This window comes from Diplotaxodon limnothrissa, linkage group LG22 (genome assembly GCF_057381915.1).
Source record: "Diplotaxodon limnothrissa isolate DT_005_m linkage group LG22, D_limnothrissa_male_GT1.1, whole genome shotgun sequence".
Classification (NCBI taxonomy): Eukaryota; Metazoa; Chordata; class Actinopteri; order Cichliformes; family Cichlidae; genus Diplotaxodon; species Diplotaxodon limnothrissa.
The window spans coordinates 19,281,489-19,309,431 of record NC_140616.1 but is presented as its reverse complement, the minus strand read 5'-3'; the positions used below and the strand labels follow the sequence as shown (position 1 = coordinate 19,309,431).

The 27,943-nt window shown below is 44.3% G+C and overlaps 1 protein-coding gene across 1 annotated transcript in view; it reads right to left on the bottom strand.

The window, feature by feature from the left end:
• Positions 1-690: 690 nt before the first annotated feature.
• The window catches only part of sdc3 (syndecan 3), a 44,488-nt gene continuing 17,235 nt past the window's right edge, over positions 691-27,943 (bottom strand). The window contains exons 2-5 of the mRNA XM_085346191.1: positions 10,867-10,960; positions 6,444-7,207; positions 5,367-5,553; positions 691-2,597 (exon numbers count right to left, since the gene is read on the bottom strand). Of these exons, the coding sequence (XP_085202317.1) occupies positions 2,431-2,597; positions 5,367-5,553; positions 6,444-7,207; positions 10,867-10,960 (1,212 nt within the window). The 3' untranslated portion in view covers positions 691-2,430. The remainder of the gene's footprint in view (positions 2,598-5,366; positions 5,554-6,443; positions 7,208-10,866; positions 10,961-27,943) is intronic.

Genomic DNA, 27,943 nt, shown 5'->3' with positions numbered 1-27,943 from the left:
AACACACCCTCACGCACGCAGAAACACACGCACACACACACACTCGCGTCGACAGGCTAGTCAGTGTACACAAGAGTCTGCTGTGAAATATCAAGGTGAAGCACTCATGCATACGCAAACACACAGGTAGCAGGTTTAGATGAGGTGCAGACACAGGCGCGCACAGGTATTCTTGGACTGGCGACGGGAAGGAGGGAGGGAGGGATGGAAGGAGGGGGCCCAGGTAACTACACACACAGGAGTGGAAGAGTTGTGTTACCTGCATGTGGAAGAGCGTGAGAACTGCTGGAGTAGGTAAACAAACACTCGACCACAGTACATTCCAGCTTTAACTCGCCCCTCTCTTCTTTTAAAGACGCACACTTGGACAGAAAAAAATGCACACACACTCACACACACACACAGACAGAGCCATCCGCACACACCCAGACGAGTATAGTTTTGACTCCCATGCATTTTTGTTCTACAGTACTGAGTATAATAGAAGCTACTAGCCCAGTCGCACTGGTGTGTTTATTGTTACAATCTCTTAGATAGAAGCACAGCCCGCCTGTCTCCTCACGTTGTCCCCTCCCCTCCCCCAAAATGCTCCCACGGCAGGTTAACGTTGACCTCATAAACACTAATTCATTTTCCTCTCATAACCAAAGCTCTAACGGCAAATGTTATGACTGAATTAGTGCACGTGGGAGCAACTTTTAAAAAAAAAAAAAAATTTCATTAAAGCCCCTCACACTTCCAAGAGGCCCCTCCCATCCCCAAACAGAGAGACAATGATGGAAGAAAGAAAAAAAAATCATAAGGTGAGGCATGCAAAAGGGTGTGTGCGTTTATGGCTGTGTGTGTATGTGTGTGAGAGGGGTGGGGTGGAGGGCGTTTATTGGATGATGGCCGGACGTGGAGTTGTGCTTTTACACAAACAGACCAAACTCTAAACCAACCGGCAACTGATCGATAACTAACCAATAACATTGAAACCACCTGATCTTGCTGGAAATCACAAGTGATGACTATCACTATGACGACGATGATGATGGCGATGACGGCGACGAGGGGTTCGATATGCGCTCGTGTGATATGATTTACAGTCTACTTAACGTCGGCGCGGTGTGTTTCAGTGCGCTGCGAGTTTTATTTCAGCTGTTGTGTGTTTGGTGTGTGTGTGCGTGCGTACGTGTGTGTGTGACAAGAGCACAGCTCATCTAAAGGGATGACGTGATGTGATGGATAAAAACTCTTCATGGTCATGCAGATGGTTAGTGACGCCAGAAAGGATACGCTGATATTTACATATAAACTTTTTTCTTTTTTTAAACTGCTAAATACACATCCTCCTGTTTATTATTATTATTACGGCATTATTATCATCATCATCATTATTATTATTGTTCACCATCCAGCCCAAGAACATTGATATATTATTGATTATTATTACTATCCATAACTAGTCTTTATACAGCTTAGAGGAGCAGAGGGAGGGGGGCCTGCCGGTGTCTCCGCAGCGGCTCCTTGACGTTGTGAAACACGCCGAGCGCTGAGCACCGTTTTCTGGTTGGCCGAGCACAGAGCGAGAGGTCAGCGCCACCTTCGAGCAGATACGAGTGTGTGTGTGTGTTAGCGTGTGTTTATGCGTGGCTTTGTGGACGTGCGTTTGTGTGTCTTTGAGCACCAGATTGACGGAAGGCACACAAAAGAGACCTTTCCTCTCACCTTTGACCCCGGGCTCTGTGCGGCCAACCAGACGCTCTGTATGGTTTGTTTTTCTTTTTTTTTTCTTTTTTTTAAGTGTATGTGTAGAGTGGGGGTGGTGGTGGTGAGAGGCAGAGTAGAGCCCGATCTAATAGTTAGTCTGTCCATAGGCTCACTCCACCCGTCTCCACCCCTCTCCTCTCCCCTTTCAGGCCTTTTTTCAGATTTGCTCCGTTAAAAACAGAAGAGGATCTCTCTCTCTCTCTCTCGCTCTTTTTGTGTGTGTGTGTGTGTGCTGGAAAACACAGGTTGCAAGAGCATGTGTTTTGTTTTGTTTGTTTTCTTACAAAATAATCATATCATTACATACAGAACAAGAGAATCTGTAGAATATTAATAACAACATTTACTTTAAAAACATCTCGCGTGTACGTGTTATTTTTTTTCTGAATATATTTGGATTTTTTTTTTTCCTTTTTTTGTCCTCTTTTTTTCTCGTTTTCTTTGAAAAGAAGGTTCCATGTCCGCAGAGAGAAAGGCGCTCTCAAGTATGGAGACGGGAGGAGAGAGGGATGAGGAGACCCGAGCAGATAAGGAGGGTGGGGGGAGAAGAAGAGGAGTAGGAAGGATGGAGGAGGAGGAGGAGGAGGAAGGGCAGGACTTATAGAGTATCTTTCGCTCTTCTCTTGCTCGCTCTTTCTCCCTTCCCGGTGTGCGGCGTGTCTCTCTGGCGTGTCAGTGTTATGCATAAAACTCCTCCTGCTTGTCCGGTTTCTGGTAGGTGACGGTGGCCTGTTTGGGTTCCTCCAGCGTGTAGCTGCCCTCGTCCTTCTTCTTCATCCTGTACACCAGCAGCATCACCAGGAAGGCAGCGAACAGGGCGCCCACCACGCCTCCCACTATCACCGCTGCAGCGAGATGGAAACAAGAGTTAGTCGTGTCAAATTTGCAGCAGATTAGATGCTACAAACACTCAAACACACGCAGAGACAAACACTAAAATGCCATTAGAGCCGCTGGCACGTCTGCGGCCGACTATGAAACAACACGGAGCTGCTTTAGAAACACTTCTAGCAAATCTACCACAGCATCACTACCACCTTCCTGCTAAGTGAAGACGGATGAGCCCGAATGTGCCAAAATACATTCTGTGCTGCCAACCGCTTTGTGTTAAAACTGCAGCCCTGCAGTGCCACATAGCAGTTTAACCCTGTGGGGGCTGCCGGGGCCAATCAGCAGCAGCTGCTTTGTTTCCCACCGTCCTTTGCTTCCTCTGCTTATCTTGTCGAAATGGTTAAAAACGCCCTCATTACAGTGACTGGCATCCACGCCAAAAGCGGGAAACAAGCGCTTTGTTTCCATTCTTTGCGTCGGGAGAGTTTACTTTGTTTATCTCCATTTCTGCTGAAGGGATTTAATTAATGCAGTTTTTCCACCGCGTACTTTCACCGCAAAACGTATTCCCCTCGTCTGCCTCGTCGCACCGTTTTACGTAATTAAATCTTCTATAAGATTTCAGTCGGTTTTATCTTCTTTTGCCCAATCATGCAGTGCGTAACTACAGTCTGTGCGTTTCACCGTGTCTCTTTATCTCACCGTCTCTGATTTTGTTTATACTCAGACTTAAGGAATGTTCACTGCACCATTTCAAGTTGCTGTCAAGATAGCACATAATGAACCACTTGTCCGCGAATTCATAATATCAAGTCATCATTAAGACGAATGACTAAATCAAGGATTTTAGTCATGCTGGTGGGGCTGGGCCATGGATGGCATTGTCATTCAGCCCATCTGTCCACCGCTTTTATCCAGAATTAAATTGGACAGAATGGCCTGAAATTTGGCGAGGATACTGATGTTCCCCTCGGGATGAATTGTGTCAACTTTACTGAGCTCGCTGCATTTCTGAAAGCAAAGAAATTATAATTTTATTCCAAAAAATTTTGTTTGAGTTTAGTTCTGAATAACAAGTGGTACCCAGCCGATGTGCAAGACAGCAATAATATATTTAGCATGTTCACAGTAAAGAGGACCTATTATGTTCTTATCCTTCTCCTTTTTTCTTCCATATACAGTCATGCAAAAAATAATGCTTTCATACCGCTCGAAGCTTTCCTGTGAAAAGCTGAAAATACCTCATGATTCAGTAGATTGTAGATTCACCTTTAGCAGGAATGAGTGGAAGTAATTGTTTCCTGTATTATTGTATCAGTCTCTCACATCATTGTGGGGGATTTTTGGTCCACTCTACTTTACAGTGTTGTTTTAGTGCATTGAGGTTTGCAGGTTTATGCCTGTCATTTTCATGCCGGCCATTGAAGCACCTTGATTATTTTCTTTTTGAGCCATTCTGTTGTAGGCTTGCTTTGTGCTTGGGTTCGTTGTCCTGTTAAATTGAACTTTAGCTGTTAGACAAATGTTCTCACATTTGATTCTAGAATAATTTGTCATACAGACAAATACATGCTTTCCAGAGGTCTTGTGTAACCTTTCCAAACAAGCCACACTTTTTCAGTCTTTATTTAATTGTACTGTGATGAACTTTAACATTTAACACACTAACTTAAGCATGTAGAGTCTGAGATGTAGCTCGTAGGTTGTTTTTTGGGGGTTTTTGCAGTTTCTCTGAGCATTGCACGGCAGTATGCTTGCATACCTGAATGCTCCAGATCAGGAAAATGCCCAAACTTATGCTCTCACTTGCTGATGATCAATTTATGCATTATGCATTTGATTAGGAGCAGCTGGCTGCTATTGACCTTCTTAACTCTTATTAAAGCAGTGAGAGTGTTCTTAGTTTTTCACATGACTGTATATGTTGTTAGAATAGTAGATGCTCGTATTACTTATAGCCAAAGTTTAATAATAATAAAGCCAGTGTGCGTACCGATAATCAATTTGAGTGAAAAGCTCAGACTTCAGCCAGGCTTTTTGTACTGCTGTCTCTTTATAACATCAAACCAAACCAAACCTGTGTTTACAAGTGGCAGCCAATCAGAAGAAAGCTGGCTTAAACCCAATCAGAAGAAAGCTGGCTTAAAGGGAGAGGAAGCTAAAACACCCTTTTTTTTCAGATTTTGGTGCTAAAAGGGCTCTGTCAATGAAAAGCTGCACTATACTAATACACGTCTACTGTCTAGTCTAAAATATGTTGCCTCCTGCTCTTTACCGATGAACAGGAAATCAGCGAAAACCACAGCCAGAAGTCCACCAATCAGAACGGCTGAAGGAGAAACAGAGAGCCAGTCAGGTCAGGCAAATTGGCTGCTCCTTTCTTTTCAACAACAGCTCTTTGGGATGAGGAATAGGGGGCACTTGAAAAGGAACTGGATTTAGCCAAAGGGGAAAAGGATGAGAAAAAATAGGGGGGGAAAGGAGGGGTTGGATAACCCGAGAAGAGGATCTCTTGTTCTCAATGGGTCAAACGGGGCTAAGCAGGACATTCTGTTATGGTGATGAATCTGCACTACGTGAATGCGAGGTGATGCCAGATTGTCAGAGCAGCTTCCTGAAAGCAGGGAAAGAACACAGGAGGCAACTGGGAAATGTGTTCTGCCAGTCTAAGGGGTGATTAGGAAGACATGCTCAGAGACAGACAGGTGGATGAAAAGGGCTCGAATTCAGACACGACACACATGGAAGCCATTTTCATGATCTTTAGTGATGGATAATCTTACCTATCAAGACCTCTTTTCTCTCCAGGATGTTCTTCTGCGGCAGCTGGGCCGCGGAGCTGCCTCCGTCCACAGAGTTGCCGATAAGATCAGGTCCACCCGCCATTTCGCTGCCAAGATTATTGCGGCGTCCATCCATGATTTCATAATCTCCACTTGGTCCTGCAGCACCCACTTCGTTGGTGCCCTCCTGAGATGGGGAACAGAAAGTGAGACCAATGAGGAAACTTAAATTTGATGTAATCCCATTTCCCCCACAGAGCCGCTGCACTGAAACGCATCCAAACCAACACAGAACTTTCCATGGCACATGTTCGCCTTTAAAACAATGAGCCTCTGTATATTAGGATGGGAGAGAGCTGCAGATTGTCCAACCCATCCAGTATACGCACAAAATCTGGCAGCTTAATTATATGTGGAAAACCAGAAAAATCTAAATGGATCGTGGTTTAATGCAGTTTCTGTGATTAACCAAAAGCACATGTGTCAGAGAAATGCCTCTGGTCTCGAATAACGAAGAGGCAGTTAGAAGAAGAGCCGTTACGGTTTACTGGACCATAAACTGTATTTAAAAGATGGAAGAGCAGTAACAGCATGATGCCACATGATGTTTTGAAGCCTCAAGTTGAGCATTTTGGTCTTTACCGTCTTGATTTTAGGAAACTGAATGTGACAGTCTGAATGAGGGAGATGACACCTCTTCCTTTCTGCCTCTAAAATTGAACCATATTTTAGAAAATTGGAATTACATTTAACAAGACGTTCAACCAGCAATTGAAGCGATAAACTCATCAGTAAAGTGTTTATTGAGCTCACAGATCAAGTAAGCATCTCACTGATGTTGTGGATGCTGTTCTTGTTTTTTGAGTCTGAGATGAGGACACTAAGACTACTGTTTGTTAGATTTGGCAGCTTGAGCCCAGAAGTGATCGGCCTAACTTTGCATAAAGAGTGGAAACAGCAGGAACCAGCGAGGGTAACTCTATACAGGTTTAAATAAATATCACAAGTCCCGAAGTTCACAAATGAACATTTTTCATCTCGTTTGCCTAATACTGCCTGACATGAGCTGAGTCCTACCTGTGTTGTTGTGGGCTGCTGTGGGCGGGTCGTCCTCTCTGTTGGCACCGCCTGAGTCGTTGTCATCATGGGAACCCTGGGCCTGAAGGGGGTCCTGGTCTTGACAGTGGTAGCAGTGGTTGTTGCAGCTGTGGTGGGCTCAGGGGTTGACTCTGGTGTGATGGACATGTCTTCTTCTGTAGTGGTTACGTCAGTGAATCCTGGGTAAAGCAAGCTGGGCTCTGGCGAAAGGTAGATGTCTTCCTCTTCTTCTGTGGCGCTAAGGTCATCTGAACCAGCAGAGGGCGCTGCACTTTCAGCAGGACTGGCTGCAGGATTGGTGGTGAACATAGGAACGGCAGCAGGGGACCGGGGCGCGGCAGTGGTCTTGGCGGCGGCCCGGATTCTCTCCAGCTCTCTCTCACGTTCCCTCTCTCTCTCCCTCTCTCGCTCTCTCTCCCTCTCCCTCTCTCTCTCCCTCTCCTTCTCTCGCTCCATCTCTCGGACACGCTCCCTTTCCCTCTCCCTTTCTCTCTCCCTCTCCTTTTCCAGCTCCCGCTCCAGCTCCCTCTCCCTCTCCAGGTCCCTATCCAAGAACACGCCGCTCTCTCCTTCAGCTTCAGTGAGAAGAGGGGTGGTCGTCGGGTCCTCTGGGTTGGGGCTAGGCTCTGCTGCAGGCGGTGCAGAGGGAGCGAGGTCAGTTGCTTGGGTGGTGGAGAGAAGTAGGGGTCCCTCTGTGGTGAACGTGACAGCTACTGATGTTGGCCTCATACCGATCTCAGGAACTGAAGAGGAGAGAATTAGAACAAAAAATGAAATAAGACAAGAATTTGAGTCAAATTTGACACAGTCACTCCATCACAAGCCACCACCCGCCCACCCACACACACACACACAGATAACAGTAGATCAGAAACTGAGACTATTGCTGGCTCATTCACTTCACACTCAGTAGTTTACTCTCTAGTGACACTTCTGACACTTAATCTGATTAGTCTTACTCAGCCAGCAGATTGCATCGTCCCTAACAGGTGTCCCCGGTGTATATCCCTAATACCTAAAGTTCCCCTGATGGCTTACTTGATGGGCTGCAGTAGAAAATAAGAAGAGATGTGTAATGGAAGAAAGAGAGGAGCATACAAGGTCTGATACGGCTGTGCTGTTCTTCATGCAGCATCATTAATCCTGTCATGCCTAAGAATGGCGAAGCATGTCATCACATCTGAAAATCACTGAAAATCAATGCTTAAATACTGTATGCCTCATCACCGCAGGATCCACTATGATCACGTTGAAAATTGACGATATAGTTAAATTCCAAACAGCACAAATTCTATTCAAAGCAAAAAATAAAGAACTGCCAGGTAATATTCAGAGTATGTTTTTTTTTGAAAGAAGGAAGTTATAATTTAAGGGGTTTTTGTAACTTCAAAACAATGAAGGTACGTACTACAAGAAAAGGCTTTTGTGTTTCTGTTCAAGGAGTGAAACTATGGAACAAACTGAATATGGAATTAAAGCAATGTCCAAACATAAAACTGTTCAAAAAGAGTTATAAAAATATGATCTTCTCGATCTATAAAGAAAAGGAAAATATTTAAATTAAGTGAATGTCTCTATTTAAAAACAAACAAACAAAAAATTCATGATGTGATATTATAGTATATAGTATATCAGAAATCTGTTCACTATTTTTATTACAAATTATATCAGTAAGGAAGCTGACTAAATATTCACTGATAATTTATGGGACAGGGGTGGGATTAAATAAGTGTATACTTCTTCCCACTCCCTTTCAACATGTAAATTAATCAGAATGTTTTTTTGTATGTAATTTGTATAGTATATTTTTTTTCTCTCATTTCTTTTCTAAATGTACTTGTATATTGTTCACATGTTGAAATAAATTACCAATCAATCAATCAATCACAGAAGTTGCACCGAGCAGAATGATGTCTTTAACTATCTGTAATATCTGAAGCTGCAGCCACACAGGTTTAACGCTGCTCGAAGGCAAGAGGTGTCGGGATCGATCCAAATATCCATAGTACCGATATCAAATATGCATCAGTACTGGACTGGATTGATACTTTGTTTCTATCGTCTAACTTCAGTATGTAGCTCAAAGAGCTTTATGCTTAATAAACTATTTTCTTGGAAGAGAACGGAAGATAAACCGAAATGCTTTAGAGGCGGGCACAATTACACTCCTGATGTCCAAAAAAGTTTTAAAATTGTTTCAAAATAGAAGCTGAAAGAGTGTTTTTTTTCTTTTGTTAGCTAAGTATTGTGGAAAGTACAAATCACAGTGGTTTACTCATCATTAAAACCTGTTCAAAATTTGAAAATTGATGCTAATTCATCTCATAAATCATTCAACACCCTGTATTTAATTGGTGTCGGATCTATACCAAGGTTTGCAGTATGTGCAGCAGTACCAAGGACCATCACCAAAACAGACAGCATTCACATTGTTGTATTTTTATAGCTTTTAATAAGAGAATGTGGCAAAAGTTGCCTTCAGAGTTTTCTGAAAGGCGTCCTAGCAGGTGGGTAACATAGCAAAAAGGGCTTAATTTAACCTAAACTATCATTTTGCCTAAATTAAACCAAACTGCAAGCGAAAACTGAAAATAAATAAATGAATAACCCAGCTAAGTCTGCACTGGTAACTCACATGGGAGATGAGCCCCAGTCTCCTGGATGAATCACACACACTAATCAACCTACAACCATCCCCATAATTTACAGTCAACAGCAACCGTGATCCTAGAGCAACATTTATTATGACGTTGCAGGAACAAGTCAACATGGTGACATCGTGTCTAAACTTGTAAGGCTTCCACATGAAGCTGGAACTAAGCTCCTCAACCAAAGGCTTTCCATAATGCAGCACGTTAATATGTTTTATTAAGATACACCTTCCCTGGTAAACTGCCCACCTTTCAGACTCCAAGGCCAACCATTTGAGGTTTGAGGAACCCCAAGCTTGGGCAACCATCATGACATCATCCCCAGCTCTTAAGCAGCAATTAATTTGTCCTTGACTACACATGCAGCTATCTGCTTTATTCATCAATAATCCCTTCGGTAATTTTTAAACGCTAAGGAAAGATTTTCTGCAGAACTACAAAAAGCATCATTCAGCTTTTTTTTCACAGCCAGCTAACAAACAAACTGGGATTTATGAGTACAAGTGTCTCCGCCTCCATCTTTCCTTTAAATGTCAGCAACACAAAAGCACACACAGAGAGTGCTTAACTATGTTTGGTTTGTTTGGTTTTTTTTGGTTGCTTTTTTAAATCGCTTATAAAATAGTGAATGTAATGATGACTTGGCACCCCAATTAAATCGCCATTTTCTGCTCATTTAGCTGTCTGACAGCAGAAACTTAACAATGTGTACACGAGAACGACTGCTGCAAATTACGAGTTCAGCTGTGTTAAAAACCTGGAGAAGAGAAGAGAAGAGAAGAGAAGAGTGATTCATTTTCTTTTTAAATCTCATAATGCTATTACTCCACCCCACCTTTCATTCTGTTATAGCAGTGAAGCTCTTTGGGTTGAAAGAGAAACAAATTGAATTTACAGGCACAAAAACACGAATGCTGTAGTGGAGGTGGAGAGGATATCGAAATATGGACTCCAACAATGCAGCTTCTGTTAAACACATCAGACACCACAACAAGAAAAAAAGAAAGAAAGAAAGAAAGAAACTGGATGGCTCTGAAGCAGCTGTGACACAAAATGAACATCTGCCTGTTAAAAACGAGCCCTTTCTTTGGGCTCTGTAGTTCGGTTTGAGCTTAAGCAATTTGCCAGGCTGCTGTTTCAGCCACAGGGGGTGCCTCTGCTACACTCTCCTGCTTTGAATGGTAATTTATTTTGAGCGTGCTCGCCACTAGCGCAGCGCCCGAACTGAGGGCAGCCCTCAATGAGTCATGCTTAATAAGGGGCTCAAGCTTCGACAGCAAGATCAGAAAATCAACCTGAATTACAGCAATGTGATTTACATTAAGTAGGTAATTCCTACAGCCCGGCTCGAGCACGGGCCGCACGCTCGCACATAGGTGCCCGCGACACGCTGGTGTGCGTGTGATCGTCTAATCTGCATGGACTGTAATCTGATTAGAGTAAATAAGATCTCGGGGAACTGAGCTTCAGTTAGTGCTTGTTTGTAAGGGGTGTGTCTGAGGAATTTTCTTAATAAATCTGTTCCCGAACTTCTCAGTCGAGCCACACGGCATGTTTATGTGGTGTGACTTTGGGTGTGTGTGTGTGTGTGTGTGCATGGCCTCCACGCATGTGTGTCTGGTGAATAGAGGAGGGACTGTGGGGGTCTTCGGGGTCAGCAGATTGAAACCCGACAGCTGTTGAGTCTGAAAGAACCAGGGCATGAGTGTGTAACCTCACACACACACATAGATATATATATATACACTTACAGCCAGAGCCAGAGCCCGAGTAGAGATCCTCGTCGTCGTAAAATTCATCTCTCGCCGACCCTTCGTCATCGATAGGCAGCGACCACTTCTGTCCCTGTTAGACAGAGAGATTACAGATGACTGAGAAGTTTGTCATTTCATTTGAAAGAGAAACCACTTTTGCAGATTACACACACACACACACACACACGCACACGCACACGCACGCGCACACACACGCGCACACACACACACACACACACACACACACACACACACACACACACACACACACAGAGTTGTCTGGTGCAGCTGCATTATGTTGGACAGGGGAACATCTGTCTGTCTGTGGCTCTATGGAGGAGCATAGTTAATGAGTTGATCTAAAGCTGGGATTTTGGCAGTGGAACATCAAAGCTTTTAAGGAGAGAAGAAGGGGGTGGGCGGGTGGTGGTGGTGGGGGTTTCCATTTTGTCTCTGCGTATGTGTCATTTGCAAGTGATGCTCGGCCCGTAAAGCAGCAAAGCAAAGGAAAGCAATTAACTTCTGAACTTCATTCCATTACGGATTAATAGGGTAATATTTTTCAATATGAAGTGTTCGGTATTTAAAATGATAGGAAGTACTCATTTTTACACTCACAAAGCAAACGTGATATCTTTAAATTGCTTGTTTTGTCTGAGCGGCAGTCCAAATACGACGGTTTGAAAATTACTGACCGATTAAAAATCACGAAAGTTTCTAAAGTTTATTCCTACAGACTCGTGAATGTCTGCACCAAATTTTAATGGAAATCAATCAGACACTATTGAGATACGTCAGCAGTCTAAAACCCAAAAATCTATTCAGTCTACAAAAATGTAAAACGGGAGACAACGTTTAGTTTGATGAATGGCCTGAGAGGATCACAACTGTCCGCAGATCACTTATCGCCATCTCAAAATAATTATGTGGCTCGGAGGTGAAAAATATCACCCCCCCCCCCACACACACACACACCCTGTCTGAAATGTGCTCATAACTGTCTTGCAGATCATTTCACAGCGTCCTCCCTTCTCATCACTCCAGCTTAATCCAAGCCTCCTCCACGTCAGCCCGCGAGGAGGAAGCACAAGCACGCCGACCCCCACCGGGGTCAGGTAGGGGAGATTAGTGAGGGATCATTCAGGGGTTGAATCTCTGAAGTGAACGACCTCAGCCTCCGTTCACTTTGAGGCTGATCCCTCCTCCTCTTCTCTCTCTTCCTTCATCCCTTTCTCTCGACCTGAATCCCACATCCGTGCGATGTTTAAACGCACACTTTAGCACTCAGAGATTTTTCCCATCACACAGGGTCAACTAATGCTGCTATCGAGTGCATGCACTTAAGAGATGCCGCACGCGCTGCAGTGCAAAGATAGATTCAACCTACAGAGGTGTTTATGCACAGTCAGGAACGTCCAGTCAAATATTTACAGACCGCCTTTCTATACTGACTTTTATTCACATGCTAAATATTTTACCTGTTTTTTTCAATGATTAAATAGTTGGATCGTTCACATCGAAGCCGAGTCCCTTTCATTTTGACAAAAACTGTTTTTATGCTAAATATCTTAAAGCGTTTACTTAAAACCATCTTCCAACGATTTAAACACGTACTGCATTGTGTGTGTTTGTTAAAAGATGTAATTTTCTGTAACGGAGATTCTGCTACTTGGGGGCAGCTGAACAAGAGGCCAATGCAACCGAGATTTTATCTGCTTCTCAAGTCGATGTGTTCACACTGCTGGCAAACATTTGCTTATTTGCATATCAAGCAGGCGTAAAGGACCATTAGCATGAGGAGTTGTGCTTCTGGCCATGATGAAGTCCAATAAAGACTCCGTTTACAGCTTTGTAAATTGAATTATTTGGATCTTTAACTGCCAAATGCTCCAATCAGTCACTACCACGGTTTTACAGCATTTTGGATTTTTAGCAGAGCCTGAACAATATACCATTTAAGAACCGATAGTGATATTAGGTGATTTTAAAATCTAATATTTTACTATATCGGCTGATATTTTTTTTCCTGTCAGACACATGAAACATAAACAGATCCTCCCAACATTTGCTATGTGCTGATCGGCAAATAGCTAATATCGGCTGATGATATCAGCCCGCCAATATATTAGTCGGGCTCTAATTTTTAAGATTCATCTGAGTTTTGTTTCTGTTTTTTGCTGAAAACAGCTGCAGTGCTGTGTGAAAATGAAACTGATGAGAGCAGCTATGTGAGTGAATTAAAACAGCAAAATTGTTGGCCATAAACGCGAAATGACATCCTGTTCTCGCTCCCAGCTGGTGGCAGCAGAGCCTGGTTCTGCCAGAGGTTTCTTCCTGTTAAAAGGGAGTTTTTCCTTTCCACTGTCACCAAGTACTAGCTCATAGTTGGCCATATGAATGTTGTGGTTTTTGCCCCATCATTGTAGCATCTTTAACTTACAACATAAAGCCCCTTGAGGTGACTGCTGTTATGATTTGGTGATTTGCTCGTGATAAACATTTCTCAAGTGATTCTTCGACAATAATTTTCAACTTGCAGAGAAGAGTTCAACATCTGAAGATTCCCTTCTGGGATGGGTTTCATATCGTCAAAAAGGGTATTTAACCCCCCCCCCCCCCCCGAGTTTTTTTGTGCATAAACCAAACGGTGACCAAAGACTGAAGTCCAAAATGAAAGTTAAGTATCTCGGGAAATAAGGCAAATAAGGAAGCAGCCTATCCCTTGTGTTAAAATATGATGAGAAGCTTTCTAGGGGATCAATATTGGACGAGTTGGGAGTGAGAAAGTGTTGAATGAATGTAAAAATGGCAATATTTACACTACAACCTTTACACTAGTTTATTATTATAGCACACAAACACAAATCAGGCCCAATTTTGAGGTCTGGCATCTTTCCCAAAGACCTGGATGCGCTGAGGGTCAACCCACCAAATTTCAGATAAGTGGATGATCTGCTCTCAGCGCAAAAACGGAGCAGACCAGAAACGCTGATGTATACTGATGTTATACTGTAGAGTCAATCAGTGCATTGCTGGCATAAAAAAAGATCATAAATGTGCTTAAGAGGATGTTTTCTTAAATACTTCAGAACTGTTGCTACGCTTATTGGAGTAACGGAGCGCAAAGCTTTTTAACGCTTCCTCCAACGTGTATACGTCGTGTATATTTTGAGCCCAGACCGAGCTCAGTAGCAAACAGTAAGTAGTGCAATAATCCAATGACTAAAAAGGGTTTAGTTTTTGCTCCAGGTATTGGAAAACAGTCAGTCTTCTGCTGAAAATCTGACCAAAGCAAACTTATCTCTTCAGCAATCTTAAGCCCATCCCCAGGGCCTGCAGAGCTGTTTTTCTTTCCCTTTTTTTTGCCAGCCAGTGTGATGCTAATTGTGCACACACAGAGGAGCACAGGCTCCTCCCCGGCTCCAGACAGAGGAAACCTGATGCCTTTAAAAGCCAATAAAAGCATAATGGAATCTAGAGACCCGAGTATCTCAGTCCATCACATCACAGCATGAGGTGGAGCTGAAACGCTATATGTACCTCCTGAAAATAAAATTGACTTAAAGCTGTTTGGAGGCCGGACACAGTGAGGAGATTGGTCTGAGAAGTGTGTGTGTGTGTGTGTGTGTGTGTGTGTGTGTGTGTGTGTGTGTGTGTGTGTGTGTGTGTGTGTGAAGGCCTGGAGATGTCAAACCCGGACAGTACTGAAAATACCAAAAAAAGACACACCAGTGTGAGCAGGGTGCAAATGTGTCTTTCTCGTATCTGTGTGTGTGCTATATTCCAAGGATCACTTTTACAATGAAGGCCGTTGCTATGGGCAACCTTTGCCTTTCACAGAAATTCCCATCTCCCAGTGAGAAGCTACCAGACACACACACACACCCTCACACGCACGTATGAGAGCTCTAACTACATAAGCAAAGGTGTTATGTAACGTCAAAAAAACAACTTTATAAAAAAGAAGCCCCACCATCAGTCTCCTCCTCAGGCTCTCCCCCTCTATCGGTTCCCCCCTTTCTGCCTCCCTTCACCTCCCCCTGAATCCACAAACTCCGTGCCAGTGTCTCCCTGTCCTCGCCCCACTTTCCTTTCATCTTAAACTCCATTCCTTATCTCGAGGCTAGCCCCCTAAATTCAGCATGACTGCCAAATAACAAACACACACACAGATACTTAAATAAACACACCCCGCCCCTGAGGGCGGCACCAGAGCCCACCCCAGGGGCCCCATTTACAGGTCCACACATACACACACACACACACACACGCGCAATCAACAACCTCCAGGACTCCAGGAGTACAGCTGTGGAGCCCCTGTTTGTTTAGTTGTGCATCATCTACATTTATCCCAACATTTAGGAGCAATATAAAATCCACCTCGGTGCCTCGACATGCTTAAATTGTGAGTCAATATGTGCGAATTCACAGCGTGGCGGGCAGCCGTGCGTCACTGCATGTAATTACACTGAGTGTGCGTCTGGACCAGTGTAATCACAGGTTTTGTCTGTGGTGTGGTGCGCACGTACATGCAGACATAAATGCTCCTCGGACCTTTAGTGTGGGTGTGTGTTTTTTACAGGTTTTTCTTTTGGAAGAGGGGGGCAGCTCTGCATTTCGCCTGTGTTTCGGGGGAGCTATAAACAGCTGTACTTTCAGCCTGCACCACATAGCTAACCAACCACAGCGAGACGCAACGAGCTCCCCATCCACCGCACGCATAACCTAAGGCCAAAATCATCTGTGTGCCCTTAATTTCCCTCCACCGCTGCATTTTGTTCCCAGTCGTTATAAAAGGAAACTGTAAGATGACAGCTATATATTCAGCTGGATCTGCGAGGTGAATGCAATCCTGGTTTTTGGCAATGCATGAAGCAATGCCATTATGAGGCATGCGGTGCCAGCTGGAGTCATTTTTAAAACAATCTCGTCAGGAATATATAATTTTATACATACATATATATATATATATATATGTATGTATGCACTCGTGTAAAAAAGAACAGGAGAAAAAATGACATTAAGGGGCTGTAAAATCATGTTTTCACAAGGCCAACCCTACTGCGTCCTTTGAGGGGTGTTGCAACATTTGCAGTTAGTCAGGCAGAAACTTGATCTGAAGCCGGCATCAGGTTTAGCACCATAAATGTGATCCTATAGCTTGTCTATGCATGTGTGCACAGCTACAGAGTCTGGATTTTATGCCTAAGCCAACAATACTGTGGTTTCACAAATATTAATACAGAAAATCCACAGGAGCTAATCTGCTCCACTTTTTTTAATTTAGGTATGGAGTAAAGTATTAAAGCAGCAGCCAGTAGGTACCAGAATTAGATCAGGAGAAAAAGACCAGGTGTGTGTGTGTGCGCATTTTCACTGTAGGAACAATGGGTCTATAGCTCTCAGCTAATTCTAAGCTTCAGGAAGTCAGATAACAATGGGAGGCAGAGGTGGTCCTACACATAAATCAATTAACACACACAAACATCCAGTAGATTTTCTGCCAGATGTGCACGACCCAAAGATGATTTTGTGGTTCTTGTTTTTTTTTCCCCCGAGTGGTCGAGATCAGTTCAGCTCGGAGATCCCCTTCAGGCTAGCTCTGCAGATAGAAAGCTTCATTGTGATTGACTTCAAATGCATTCCTCAGTAACCCGAGAGGCTGCTGCTGCTGAACAATGCCTCGCACAAACACGCGCGCATCCACACGAGCATTTTAGTCTACTGATACAACACACACAGCCCTGCTCTGCTTTGGAGAAATAATCGTTAATTGTGCCTTTTAATATGTGAGATTTTATCGGACCGAATGTTCCCAACTGCCGCAGCATCTCTGAGCTCTCAAACTGTGAAAAATAATTTGAATACTCCCTCTGCTTTCTGGCACCAACTCAGTACCACAGACTCGATCTGTCCCTCTATTTACTGCATCCATGGTGCGGAAGAAGAAGAGGGCTGAAATACAATGGATGCTACAGGCTGGTCAGATTTGGTCCTCCCCCCTCCACACACTGTTCATTTAGGATTAAGCGAACCTTCCAAAGGGAACTCATCCATCGAAATTTTGTTCAGGATTCAAATACTGTGCTAATGTGACAGACAGCACAGGAAGCTTTAGATGGTAGCCTTGGCTTGACCTTTGCTAAAGTTTGAGTCACTGAACTGAAACTCTCATCTGCATTTGTTTGTCTGCATTTCAGCTGAAATATCTGACTAATAATGTGTGCAGTGTTGAGGAAGTGTGCACCACAGTTTGTGCTTTAGTTTCATTGAGTGAAACTACAGTTTCTTAATAGTTTGCTACTTAGTATTTGAAGGTATCCATGTATGTTCATTACATTCATAGAGTTTAGGGATACATCTGGCTTCCTAGCATTAGCTGATAGCTGATGACACAAATGACTTTCCGCCGTCATGCCCAAATACAGTCACTTGTGGCTAAGAAAAAAGAAGAGAAGCAAAAACACTAATGTTAATGTTAGTAAAGGTTTTTCCCCATAAATGTCAATAGATTCTGTTTTTCTACCCCTCCCAATTCAAAACCATAATCTTAGCTACAGTGTAGGACAAACATGTTTTAGTTAGCCAAAATAGATCAAAACATTCAATTTAGACTGTAACCCAAAACGTAAGCGGTCAGCCGATGTGTTTCTATGACTGTTTGGATTGGCTCTATATCTGCCCTATCTGAGTTTTTCCCTATTTGGGGGAAAGTGCAGTAAGAAAAGTTATTTACTCTGAAAGAGGTTGTAAAAAGAGTCAGGTGAGTAAGTCAGCCTCTGTTAGCTGTTGCTAGCCTCTGTTAGCTTCTGTTAGCCTCTTTTAGCTCGTGTTTACCTCTGTTAACTACTGTTAGCCTTTGTTAGCTACTGTTCAGCGGCATTACACTTCAGTTCAGGAGATGAGTTTGAAGGTGAGGAGGAAGCGTAAGTTATTTTATTAAGATTATATAAAAAAAACACCCAGCACGCCTCTGCGGGCGGTTTATCCTTCAAGCTCGGGTCCTCTACCAGAGGCCTGGGAGCTTGAGGGTCCTGCGCAGTATCTTAGCTGTTCCCAGGACTGCGCTCTTCTGGACAGAGATCTCCGATGTTATTCCCGGGATCTGCTGGAGCCACTCGCCTAGCTTGGGAGTCACCGCACCTAGTGCTCCGATTACCACGGGGACCACCGTTACCTTCACCCTCCACATCCTCTCGAGCTCTTCTCTGAGCCCTTGGTATTTCTCCAGCTTCTCGTGTTCCTTCTTCCTGATATTGCTGTCATTCGGAACCGCTACATCGATCACTACGGCCGTCTTCTTCTGTTTGTCTACCACCACTATGTCCGGTTGGTTAGCCACCACCATTTTGTCCGTCTGTATCTGGAAGTCCCACAGGATCTTAGCTCGGTCATTCTCCACCACCCTTGGGGGCATCTCCCACTTTGACCTCGGGACTTCCAGGTTATACTCGGCACAGATGTTCCTGTACACTATGCCGGCCACTTGGTTATGGCGTTCCATGTATGCCTTGCCTGCTAGCATCTTGCACCCTGCTGTTATGTGCTGGATTGTCTCTGGGGCATCTTTACACAGCCTGCACCTGGGGTCTTGCCTGGTGTGATAGACCCCAGCCTCTATGGATCTTGTACTCAGAGCTTGTTCTTGTGCTGCCATGATTAGTGCCTCTGTGCTGTCTTTCAGTCCAGCTTTGTCCAGCCACTGGTAGGATTTCTGGATATCAGCCACCTCCTCTATCTGCCGGTGGTACATACCGTGCAGGGGCCTGTCCTTCCATGATGGTTCCTCGTCTCCCTCCTCTTTCTTGGGTTTCTGCTGCCTGAGGTATTCACTGAGCACTCGGTCAGTTGGGGCCATCTTCCCAATGTATTCTTGGATGTTTGTTGTCTCATCCTGGACTGTGGTGCTGACACTCACCAGTCCCCGGCCCCCTTCCTTCCGCTTAGCGTACAGCCTCAGGGTGCTGGACTTGGGGTGAAACCCTCCATGCATGGTAAGGAGCTTTCTTGTCTTTATGTCAGTGGCTTCTATCTCCTCCTTTGGCCAGCCTATTACCCCAGCAGGGTACCTGATCACGGGCAGGGCGTACGTGTTGATGGCCCGGATCTTGTTCTTACCATTCAGCTGACTCCTCAGGACTTGCCTGACCCTCTGCAGGTACTTGGTGGTTGCAGCCTTTCTAGCGGCCTCTTCATGGTTCCCATTTGCCTGCGGGATCCCCAGGTACTTGTAACTGTCCTCTATGTCTGCAATGTTGCCTTCTGGTAGTTCAATCCCCTCAGTTCTGACTACCTTCCCTCTCTTTGTTACCATCCGACTACACTTCTCCAGTCCGAACGACATTCCAATGTCATTGCTGTATAGCCTGGTAGTGTGGATCAGTGAATCGATGTCTCGTTCACTCTTGGCATAGAGCTTGATGTCATCCATGTACAGGAGGTGGCTGACAACTGCTCCGTTCCGTAGTCGGTATCCGTAGCCAGTCTTGTTAATGATCTCACTGAGGGGGTTCAGGCCTATGCAGAACAGCAGTGGGGACAGAGCATCTCCTTGGTAGATCCCGCACTTGATGGTGACTTGTGCTATGGGCTTGGAGTTGGCCTCTAGTGTTGTACGCCACATCCCCATTGAGTTCCTGATGAAGGCTCTTAGGGTCCCATTGATCTTGTACAATTCTAGGCATTCCAGTATCCAGCTGTGCGGCATTGAGTCATAGGCCTTCTTGTAATCAATCCAGGCAGTGCACAGGTTGGTCAGTCTGGTCTTGCAGTCTCGGCTGACTGTTCTGTCTACCAGTAGCTGGTGTTTTGCACCTCTGGTATTCTTGCCAATTCCTTTCTGTGTCCCACTCATGTATTGACCCATGTGCCTGTTCATCTTAGCCGATATGATGCCTGACAGGAGCTTCCATGTAGTACTGAGGCAGGTTATTGGTCGGTAGTTGGAGGGGACCGGTCCCTTCTTGGGGTCCTTGGGGATCAGGACCGTCCGACCTTCGGTTAGCCATTCCGGGTGTCTCTCGTTAACTAGCAGCTGGTTCATTTGTGCTGCCAGACGCTCGTGGAGTGCAGTCAGCTTCTTTAGCCAGTAGGCGTGAACCATGTCAGGCCCTGGTGCTGTCCAACTCTTCATACTGGAGACCCTTTCTTGGATATCTGCCACTGTGATGGTTACGGGACCCTGTTCAGGGAGGTCGCTGTGGTCTGCCCTCAGATCCACTAGCCACTGAGTATTGACGTTATGGGTTGCGTCCTTCTCCCATATGCTCTTCCAGTATTGCTTCCAGTATTGCTCCGTCTCCAGCCTTGGTGGTGCTGTTCTCTTATTGTTCCCTTGCCACTGAGAGTACACCTTTGCTGGTTCTGTGGAGAACAGTTGGTTTATTCTCCTGCCTTCTATCTCTCTGGTGTACCTCCTCAAGCGGCTGGCCAAGGCTATGAGTCTTTGCTTGGCAGTTTCCAAGGCCTCAGGTATGGACAGCTTGCTGTATTTCTTATGCACCTTCTTTGTCGCACCTTTCTGCAACTCTGTTAGTTGGCTAACCTCCCTCCGTGCTACTTTGATCTTGCCCTCTAGCCTTCTTCTCCATGGAGGGTACTGCCCCTTGTGGCTGTTCAACTTGTAGCCAAGCATCTCACTGATCACTGCTGCCGTATTGTAGATCAGCTTGTTAGTGTCGGTAATAGTGGTTGTAGGTATTGTCCGTAATGCTGCATTAACATCATCTAGCAGACCTTCTGAGGGTACTTCACGTAATCTTGGTAACCGGCTACGGGGGATCCAGGTTTCAAGCTTGGCCATTATCCTATTTTTCAGGTCAGTTCCTCTCGCACTCAACGATCCTTCTCCTATCGCACTTGGGGCTATGTACCCAATCTCGGGTGGGGGTGATGATATCTCCCCCCTGACCTGGCGTCCTGACTCCTCCTTGCCGTAGCATTTGTGTTGTACCTCGTCAATCTCTAGCTGTGAGAGCAGTCCCTTCTTTCGAATGTTGGAACACTGAGCTACTAGTTGTTTCGCCGTCATTGTGGATGTTGGGTATCGAAGAATCCATAGGTCCGTCATCCTATTCATGAAGCCCCTTCCGCCGGGGTTACTTGCGTAGTAGCATTCCAACAACGCCCTGTTTTCATCTCTTGCCCACCGATGCCTTCTTGTTCTTGTTCCAGTCGTGCTAAGCTATGAGCAAATCACTGATCAGACTCAATTCGTAAAGAAGCCACAAGTGCTTTAAAAAACAAACAAACAAAAAACAGGTGTTGTGTTGTAATCTAGGTCCAGCTTTCCATTTCTATTACTGGTATGATGTCACTCCTAGCTTCACCGTTTATTTTTCTTTTTTCTTTTTCTGCCTTTATTAATTGGATAGTGTAGAAGGTGGGGAAGTGAGGAGAGACACGCATGAAATGTTTCTGGTCAGATTAGAATCCACAGCCCTGCAACAGCCTTTCAGCATATGGGTCACCTGATGAACCAAGCGTGCGGCAGAGGCGCCCCGAGACCTGACTTCTGAGGTAAAAGGATCGCATTACATGGGCTTGACTAACACATCCCAGTTGTAGCAGAAAATCCTGTGTTGGATGATTATGTATGTGCCACTCTGTAATTAAACATTTGCTTCTAACTCTGCCCACATATCAGGATTCACTGGCAAATATGTCAGCTTACTGAAGCAAAACATGCTCTAACTTCTATTCCTCTGTGACCCTGATACTTGTTAGTGATCAGTAAACAAACTGCCAGGAAGTTCAAATTTTTTTAAAGCTTTTCTGATGCATTAGTGTTGCAACTCATCATATTTACACAGTCGGGGCGCAGTCTGAAATCACGGTGCCATCATGTAATCATATGTTGAGTACACTGCCAAATCGTTTATGCTGATGAGATCTCTCTAACACTAGGTGGTCTAAATAAACATTCGGCTCTGTATCCCACAGCTACGCCGCTGCCTCCACCTCCTTAGTCTGCCTCCTGTGTTAGCAATTAGCTGTATGTGAACTGTGGATGTTTGTGTTCACACTGCTGACTCATGACTGTGTAGCAACACACAGTTCAAATCACATCATTAAATTCGCTGATGACACGACCGTGGTGGGTCTCATTAGCAAGAACGACGAGTCAGCGTACAGAGAGGAAGTGCAGAGACTAACGGACTGGTGTAAGGACAACAACCTGTCTCTGAATGTTGACAAGACAAAAGAGATGGTTGTTGACTTTAGGAGGACACGAGGCGACCACTCACCGCTGAGCATCAACGGCTCCTCTGTGGAGATCGTTGACAGCACCAAATTCCTGGGTGTACACCTGGAGAAGGACCTCGGCTGGTCCCTCAACACCAGCTCCCTGCACAAGAAAGCCCAACAGCGTCTCTTCTTTCTGAGAAGACTGAGAAAGGCCCGGCTTCCACCACCGATCCTGACCACCTTCTATAGAGGAACTATTGAGAGCATCCTGAGCGGCTGCATCACTGTCTGGTTTGGGAGCTGTGCCATATCAGACCGCAAGACCCTACAGCGGATAGTGGGAACAGCAGAGAAGATCATCGGGGTCTCTCTACCCTCTATTGAGGACATCTACACCACACGCTGCATTCGCAAAGCCACCAGCATTGTGGCTGATCGGACACACCCCTCTCACACACTCTTTACACTCCTGCCATCTGGAAAAAGGTACCGAAGCATTCGGGCACGCACATCCAGACTGTGCAACAGCTTTTTTCCACAAGCCATCCGTCTCCTCAGCAAAAAGGGACTGACTGATAAACACGCACACACACACATACACTAACATTATCACTCAGCTTAACTCAAATACCTCAAAACATTGAGACTGGACTGACTAACCAACACAAAGCGCAAACACACTGACCTACACCACCAAACCATCGCACACACCAACCTGTAAATGCTCTTTTGCACAATATTATTACTAGATATATTATATTTTTTTTTTTTTTTTTTGCACTAACTTGTCTTGTAGCACCTTGGTTCCTGGAGGAACGTTGTTTCGCCTCACTGTGTATTTTTAAACTGTATATGGTTGAAGTGACAATAAAGTTGAACTTGGACTTGGACTTGGACTAATGGCGTGCATTTCAGGCTCCACTTATAGTCCAGGTTGCTCATATTCGCACCAGAGAAGCGCGACGTTGCAAAACTGAAAGGGTGTTATTGTTGCGCTCGCTGAATGCTTTTACCTCTATGTGGGTGTCCTAACTGAACCAAAGTGCCACATGACCAACAATAATCATCTGGCAGACATTTGAGGCGCAGATCAGCCCTAAAATCAAGTGTAAAGTGATTTCAGTGAGCCGTATTTCAACTCTCCCTGCAGTTTAATAGATAGATAGATGCAGAGCTTCGTGAAGCAGGTGCTGATTCACAGCCATGTCTGCGTCTGCTCCTCTGCAGAAGCCCGTCGGTTGGAGCTGGAGGGTCAGAGCCAAGCTGTGACTAGCATCACTCTGCCTGGAAGCGGTCAGACTGCTTGGCACATGCCCTCCGGCTACATGCGTCCTTACAGGAAAAACTGCAGCCTGTTTACCGTTTGTATGATTCCACACCCATCTTTCCTTTCCGGAGTGGATCCCCGACCCTGTCAATAGTGACCTCTAATCTCTCCTCCAGCTCTTGCTTTTCTGCCTCGTCTCATTCTCCACCCTTCTCTTCCTCTTCTTCCAGCTGGGCAGGCAGCCAACCTGGACTCTAACACACTTACAGTCAGATGTAAGAGAGATAGAGGGCAGTCTGTGCGTGTGTGAGTGTGAGTAGGTTACCAGGTGATGGCCTGGTTAAGACACCTGCCACCTTCAGCAGAGATTAGCACAGACGCCTCTGCACAGTCATGCTGCTCACACATTCTGTGACACCTCATAACACACACGCATGCATGCACACACACACAGACAGACTCACACAGACAGGCAGACGGTCGAATGTCGAGACAGTATCTTGTAGCACTGACGTCAGGTGCGCTCACACGGTCCAACACCTGCACGCCACGGCCAAGAGGGTCAAAGAAATCCTGTCTCAGTCCAGGATGCTGATATAAAAAAGGTTAAATATACTTCCTGATTCACAGATACACAATGAGACAATGGGGCCCCTGGGCACAGGCACAGACACGATAAAGTGACCTCTTTCTCACAAGAGTACCCCTGCATGTCATTAGCAGTTGTTCTGTATATTTCTCTGTAGTATCCTGGAGGTTTTTAACTCTGAGGTTTTATTTACAGAGTCCCCGTAGGGCAAACAACGCCATAATGGGTAATGGCATTGTTTGCTTTCTACTTGTGCTCTAGAGAGTCCGCATCGCTCTGACATCACAAGTTAAACTGAGCTGATCGCGCTGGACTCCGAGCTTGTAAATATTAAACAACAGTTACGCAGCAAACACAGCTGAAAGTCTGACGTCATCTCTCGCCATACGACAATTGAGGTCACACACGAATCTAGATCATCATATTGCAATTATTTATTTATTCATTTTTACCTTCTTTGGAATAAACAGTTGTTATTTGATTCCATTATTGCTTTAATTGATAAAGTGATAGCAGGAAATTAAACAGAAACAGAATTTTTCTCTTGCTAGAAAGTCGAACGAGGACCTCCAGGCGACATTTAAGAAGTACCTCATATTGCCGTTTTTCATCCGTGGAGAAAAATACAGCCAGCTGACGTTTATTCAGCGTGGGTACTTTTACTGAAAAGCACAAAAGAGAGAAGACTGGGTTGTCTGGTATGAGGTATGACAATGAAAGCAACCTAAATACAACTAGAGTCTATCGCATTTTGTTTAAAGGAGGCATTATCCTTGTGCAATACAACAGCCCATGTTTGTACGGCTTATTAGTACTGAGTGGCTCTATCACAATTGTTGCACACGTACTTCTTCATTTCCGTAAATAAAGCTTAAAATAACACTAAAGTGACACTTCCTGCCACCAAAGAAACTTTGAGAGCGCCGCTTCTGTTTTCAAACCTTTCTGTCAGCAGATCTGCATCAACGTTTCATCCCAATGTAGCAACAGAATATCTCAAAAAATGTAATTTAAAGTGCATTTTTATTCATTACTTTTATGTTATTGTCAGCCAGCACGCACAGAGGGTGAGCGCCAATTATGGCAACTTCATGCCACGCTGTCATATTGTAATTACAGGTTTTCTACTTGTAAATAAATTTATGTCAGTGCACAAGTAATCCCCGATTTAGTAAACAAAGTGTAACTGACGGAAACAAGTGAATAAAACTATAATGAAACAATCGGATCAGTCTGGGTACCAATAGATGCTCCATACAAATGGGCAGTGCTACTTTTGACTGAGCTTTTGGCCCCATGACCATTGAATGCATCAATTTTGGAGTATTTACCTACAAATACTTTCTAGGTACATTAGAAAAATTGGGTTACAAGTCAGGCTTACAATGTAAGTAAATGTAAGTAATCTGTAAAGAAATGTTTAAGTAATATTAGGTAGTGCATGTATTTTATAGGACAAAAATAAATAATGCAAAATTTCTTTGTAATTTTACAGAAAAACAAACATTTCCCCATCTGCTGTTGTAAGTATGCTGTGCAGTTTGTGGCTTATTATGGAGCGGTCACATAGGCCTGCAGATTTTGATGGTATTATTGTTTGTTGTAAGCTGGTAAGGGAGAACAGTCCACATCACATTTATGTTGGTAAAATAAAAGGACAGTTGAATAATAGAATATTCACCATGCATATCAACACAATGAATATTTAATACAAATATAAAAAAAATATATTGTTATGAGGAAGTTGCACACAACTTAAAATTTCACAGATTTACTTATAGTATAATTATTTCTTTGTTTCCTGTGAAAATCTGACTGTTACCTCCTTATTCTAGCAAGGGTCTACCTTTAAGTATTTGTGGGGGTAAATATAATTACATTGTAATTTCAAACGAAATACCTTGAAATTCCACATTACAGGGACCTTAGTCGTAGGCGTGTTATAGTGGGGGTTTTTTTAATATGTAGAGCATTGTTGTGGCTGTGATTGTTACTGACATGGTATCAGGATGTGATACCTGATCGTCTAAACCTGGGTAGGGGAACTGCAGGTTTTAGATATGTCCTTGATCCAACACAGCTGATTTAAGGTAAATTACATTACCTGTAATTTGGCTAAATTACAGGTAATGAACTAATCGTTTGATTCAGGTATGCTGACCCAGGCTGAGATCTAAAACCTGCAGGACACTGGCCCTTGAGGCCTGGAGTTCCCCACACCATTCAGCAGATATTAGGATGATTTCTTAACTATGGTGCTAATACAAAATGTATTTACTGCTATTGCTTTAGTTTCTCCTTCAAAATAATCACCCGTTCTCATCCCCGGGGCCTTTTTTGTACTGTAAGCCAAGAGAGAGAGAGAAAAAAAGTAGATGATGCTTTTAAATTTAAAGTCAAATTATTATTTGGCATCAAGAGATTCTTTACAGTTACGGCTGAAGCGGGGGGGCACACGCAGGCAACACTTTTTTGTTTCAAAGAGGAAACCCGCTGAGCAATTTTACTCTTATGAGCCGTTTAAAGAGATGGGAAGTGGCTCCCAGTGTCTCGGATAAAGTCAGACGTAATGGGGATTATTACAGAAATGTGTTCTGTTAGTCGTTAGACTAAGTGAAGCTGTGAAACAAAAACGGGCTCTGACATTTATAGCTGTCAGCCTTATTTTGAATATGCGACTGTTATTTAAAGGGATCCTCTCGGTAACGATGCTGTAAGTAGCTCTGAGTGGGAAGGTGGAAACAGGAGCGCGTTTGCCAAACACATTTCTGATCTTTTTCCCGCGTGTTTGTCTCAGTTTTTCACACGCGGGTGCTCGCTGTGACCAATGAACGTGAACCATCGAGCAAAAACTATAAACACGCTCACGTCTAACAGCCAGGAAATGAGTGAAAACCTTTTCCTCTCTCCGATATTTATATTCCTTTCCGCTGATCAGATTCTTGATAGCGCTGCCGTGGCAGGTCCATATCGCAGCCGCGCCGGCCGTATTCATTCCCCACACAAAACCTGTGGGAGGATGGCATTACACCGGCTCTAGTTTGTTATTCCAGCTTGCTTGGACCCTAAAGCTGTCTCAGCGCAGCACCAAAACCACAGCTGAAAAGCATCCAAGCACTAATATTATCTCCTTCTCCACCGAGTTGCAGGGACAAAGATGATTTACGTGAAGAAGAAAGTTGTGCGTTTGCTAAATACGGTATATGGTACAGTGAGCGGCTGGGGCAGAGAGCTGCAGGGACAGAACAGGTGTACTGTGGAGGGAAATCATGAGTCTGGATCACTGAATTTAAAAGCATTTCATGCACAGACTTTCAGCATTCAGCTTCTGCATCTATCACAGAGCAAAAGACCCCGAATCAATGTATGGAGATGCGCAGTATACCTCAGTTATCATTCATTTGCTTTCATTATTAACCAAACAATTAATCCTCATTAGGTGGAAGGCTGCCTGGGGGGCTCACGTTAAATGATAAAAAATATGTAACACAATCTGGTTTTCTGCATTAATCTCACAACTTCAGCGCTAACGTCGATCACAGCAAACCCCGTGGTGCTACGCTCGTCTTGTATTTACCTCTCATCTCTTTACAGTAGTTTCTATTGTTGAGGTGTGTCATCCCTGCACAGCGTTCAGATGGTCCGCCTACGCACCAGGGATTCACAGGAAACGATGCATGCAAGTAATCCCAATTTTATGGCACGATATCAGCTTCACTGTTTGCTGTTTACTCTTCCATATTATATTACTGCCGATGGAAAAACCACCATTAAAAAAAAAACACGTTCAATTTAGAAGACACTGGGTGGGTTTTGATGTGAAATAGTCAGAAGAAACAATTTATTTGTAAGAGAGGGGCGCGCTAACCATAACCGTGGGAAAACTGCTCCATTCAGTTCCTATTATAACAGCTTGTGTTTGTTTGGCTGCACTGTAAGCTGATATACCAGTTGCTCTTCTGTTGTGTTTTTGATAAAGTAGCTCTTGGGCTCTTTTTCTTTTGCTATGACATTAAACAGACATGCTACCA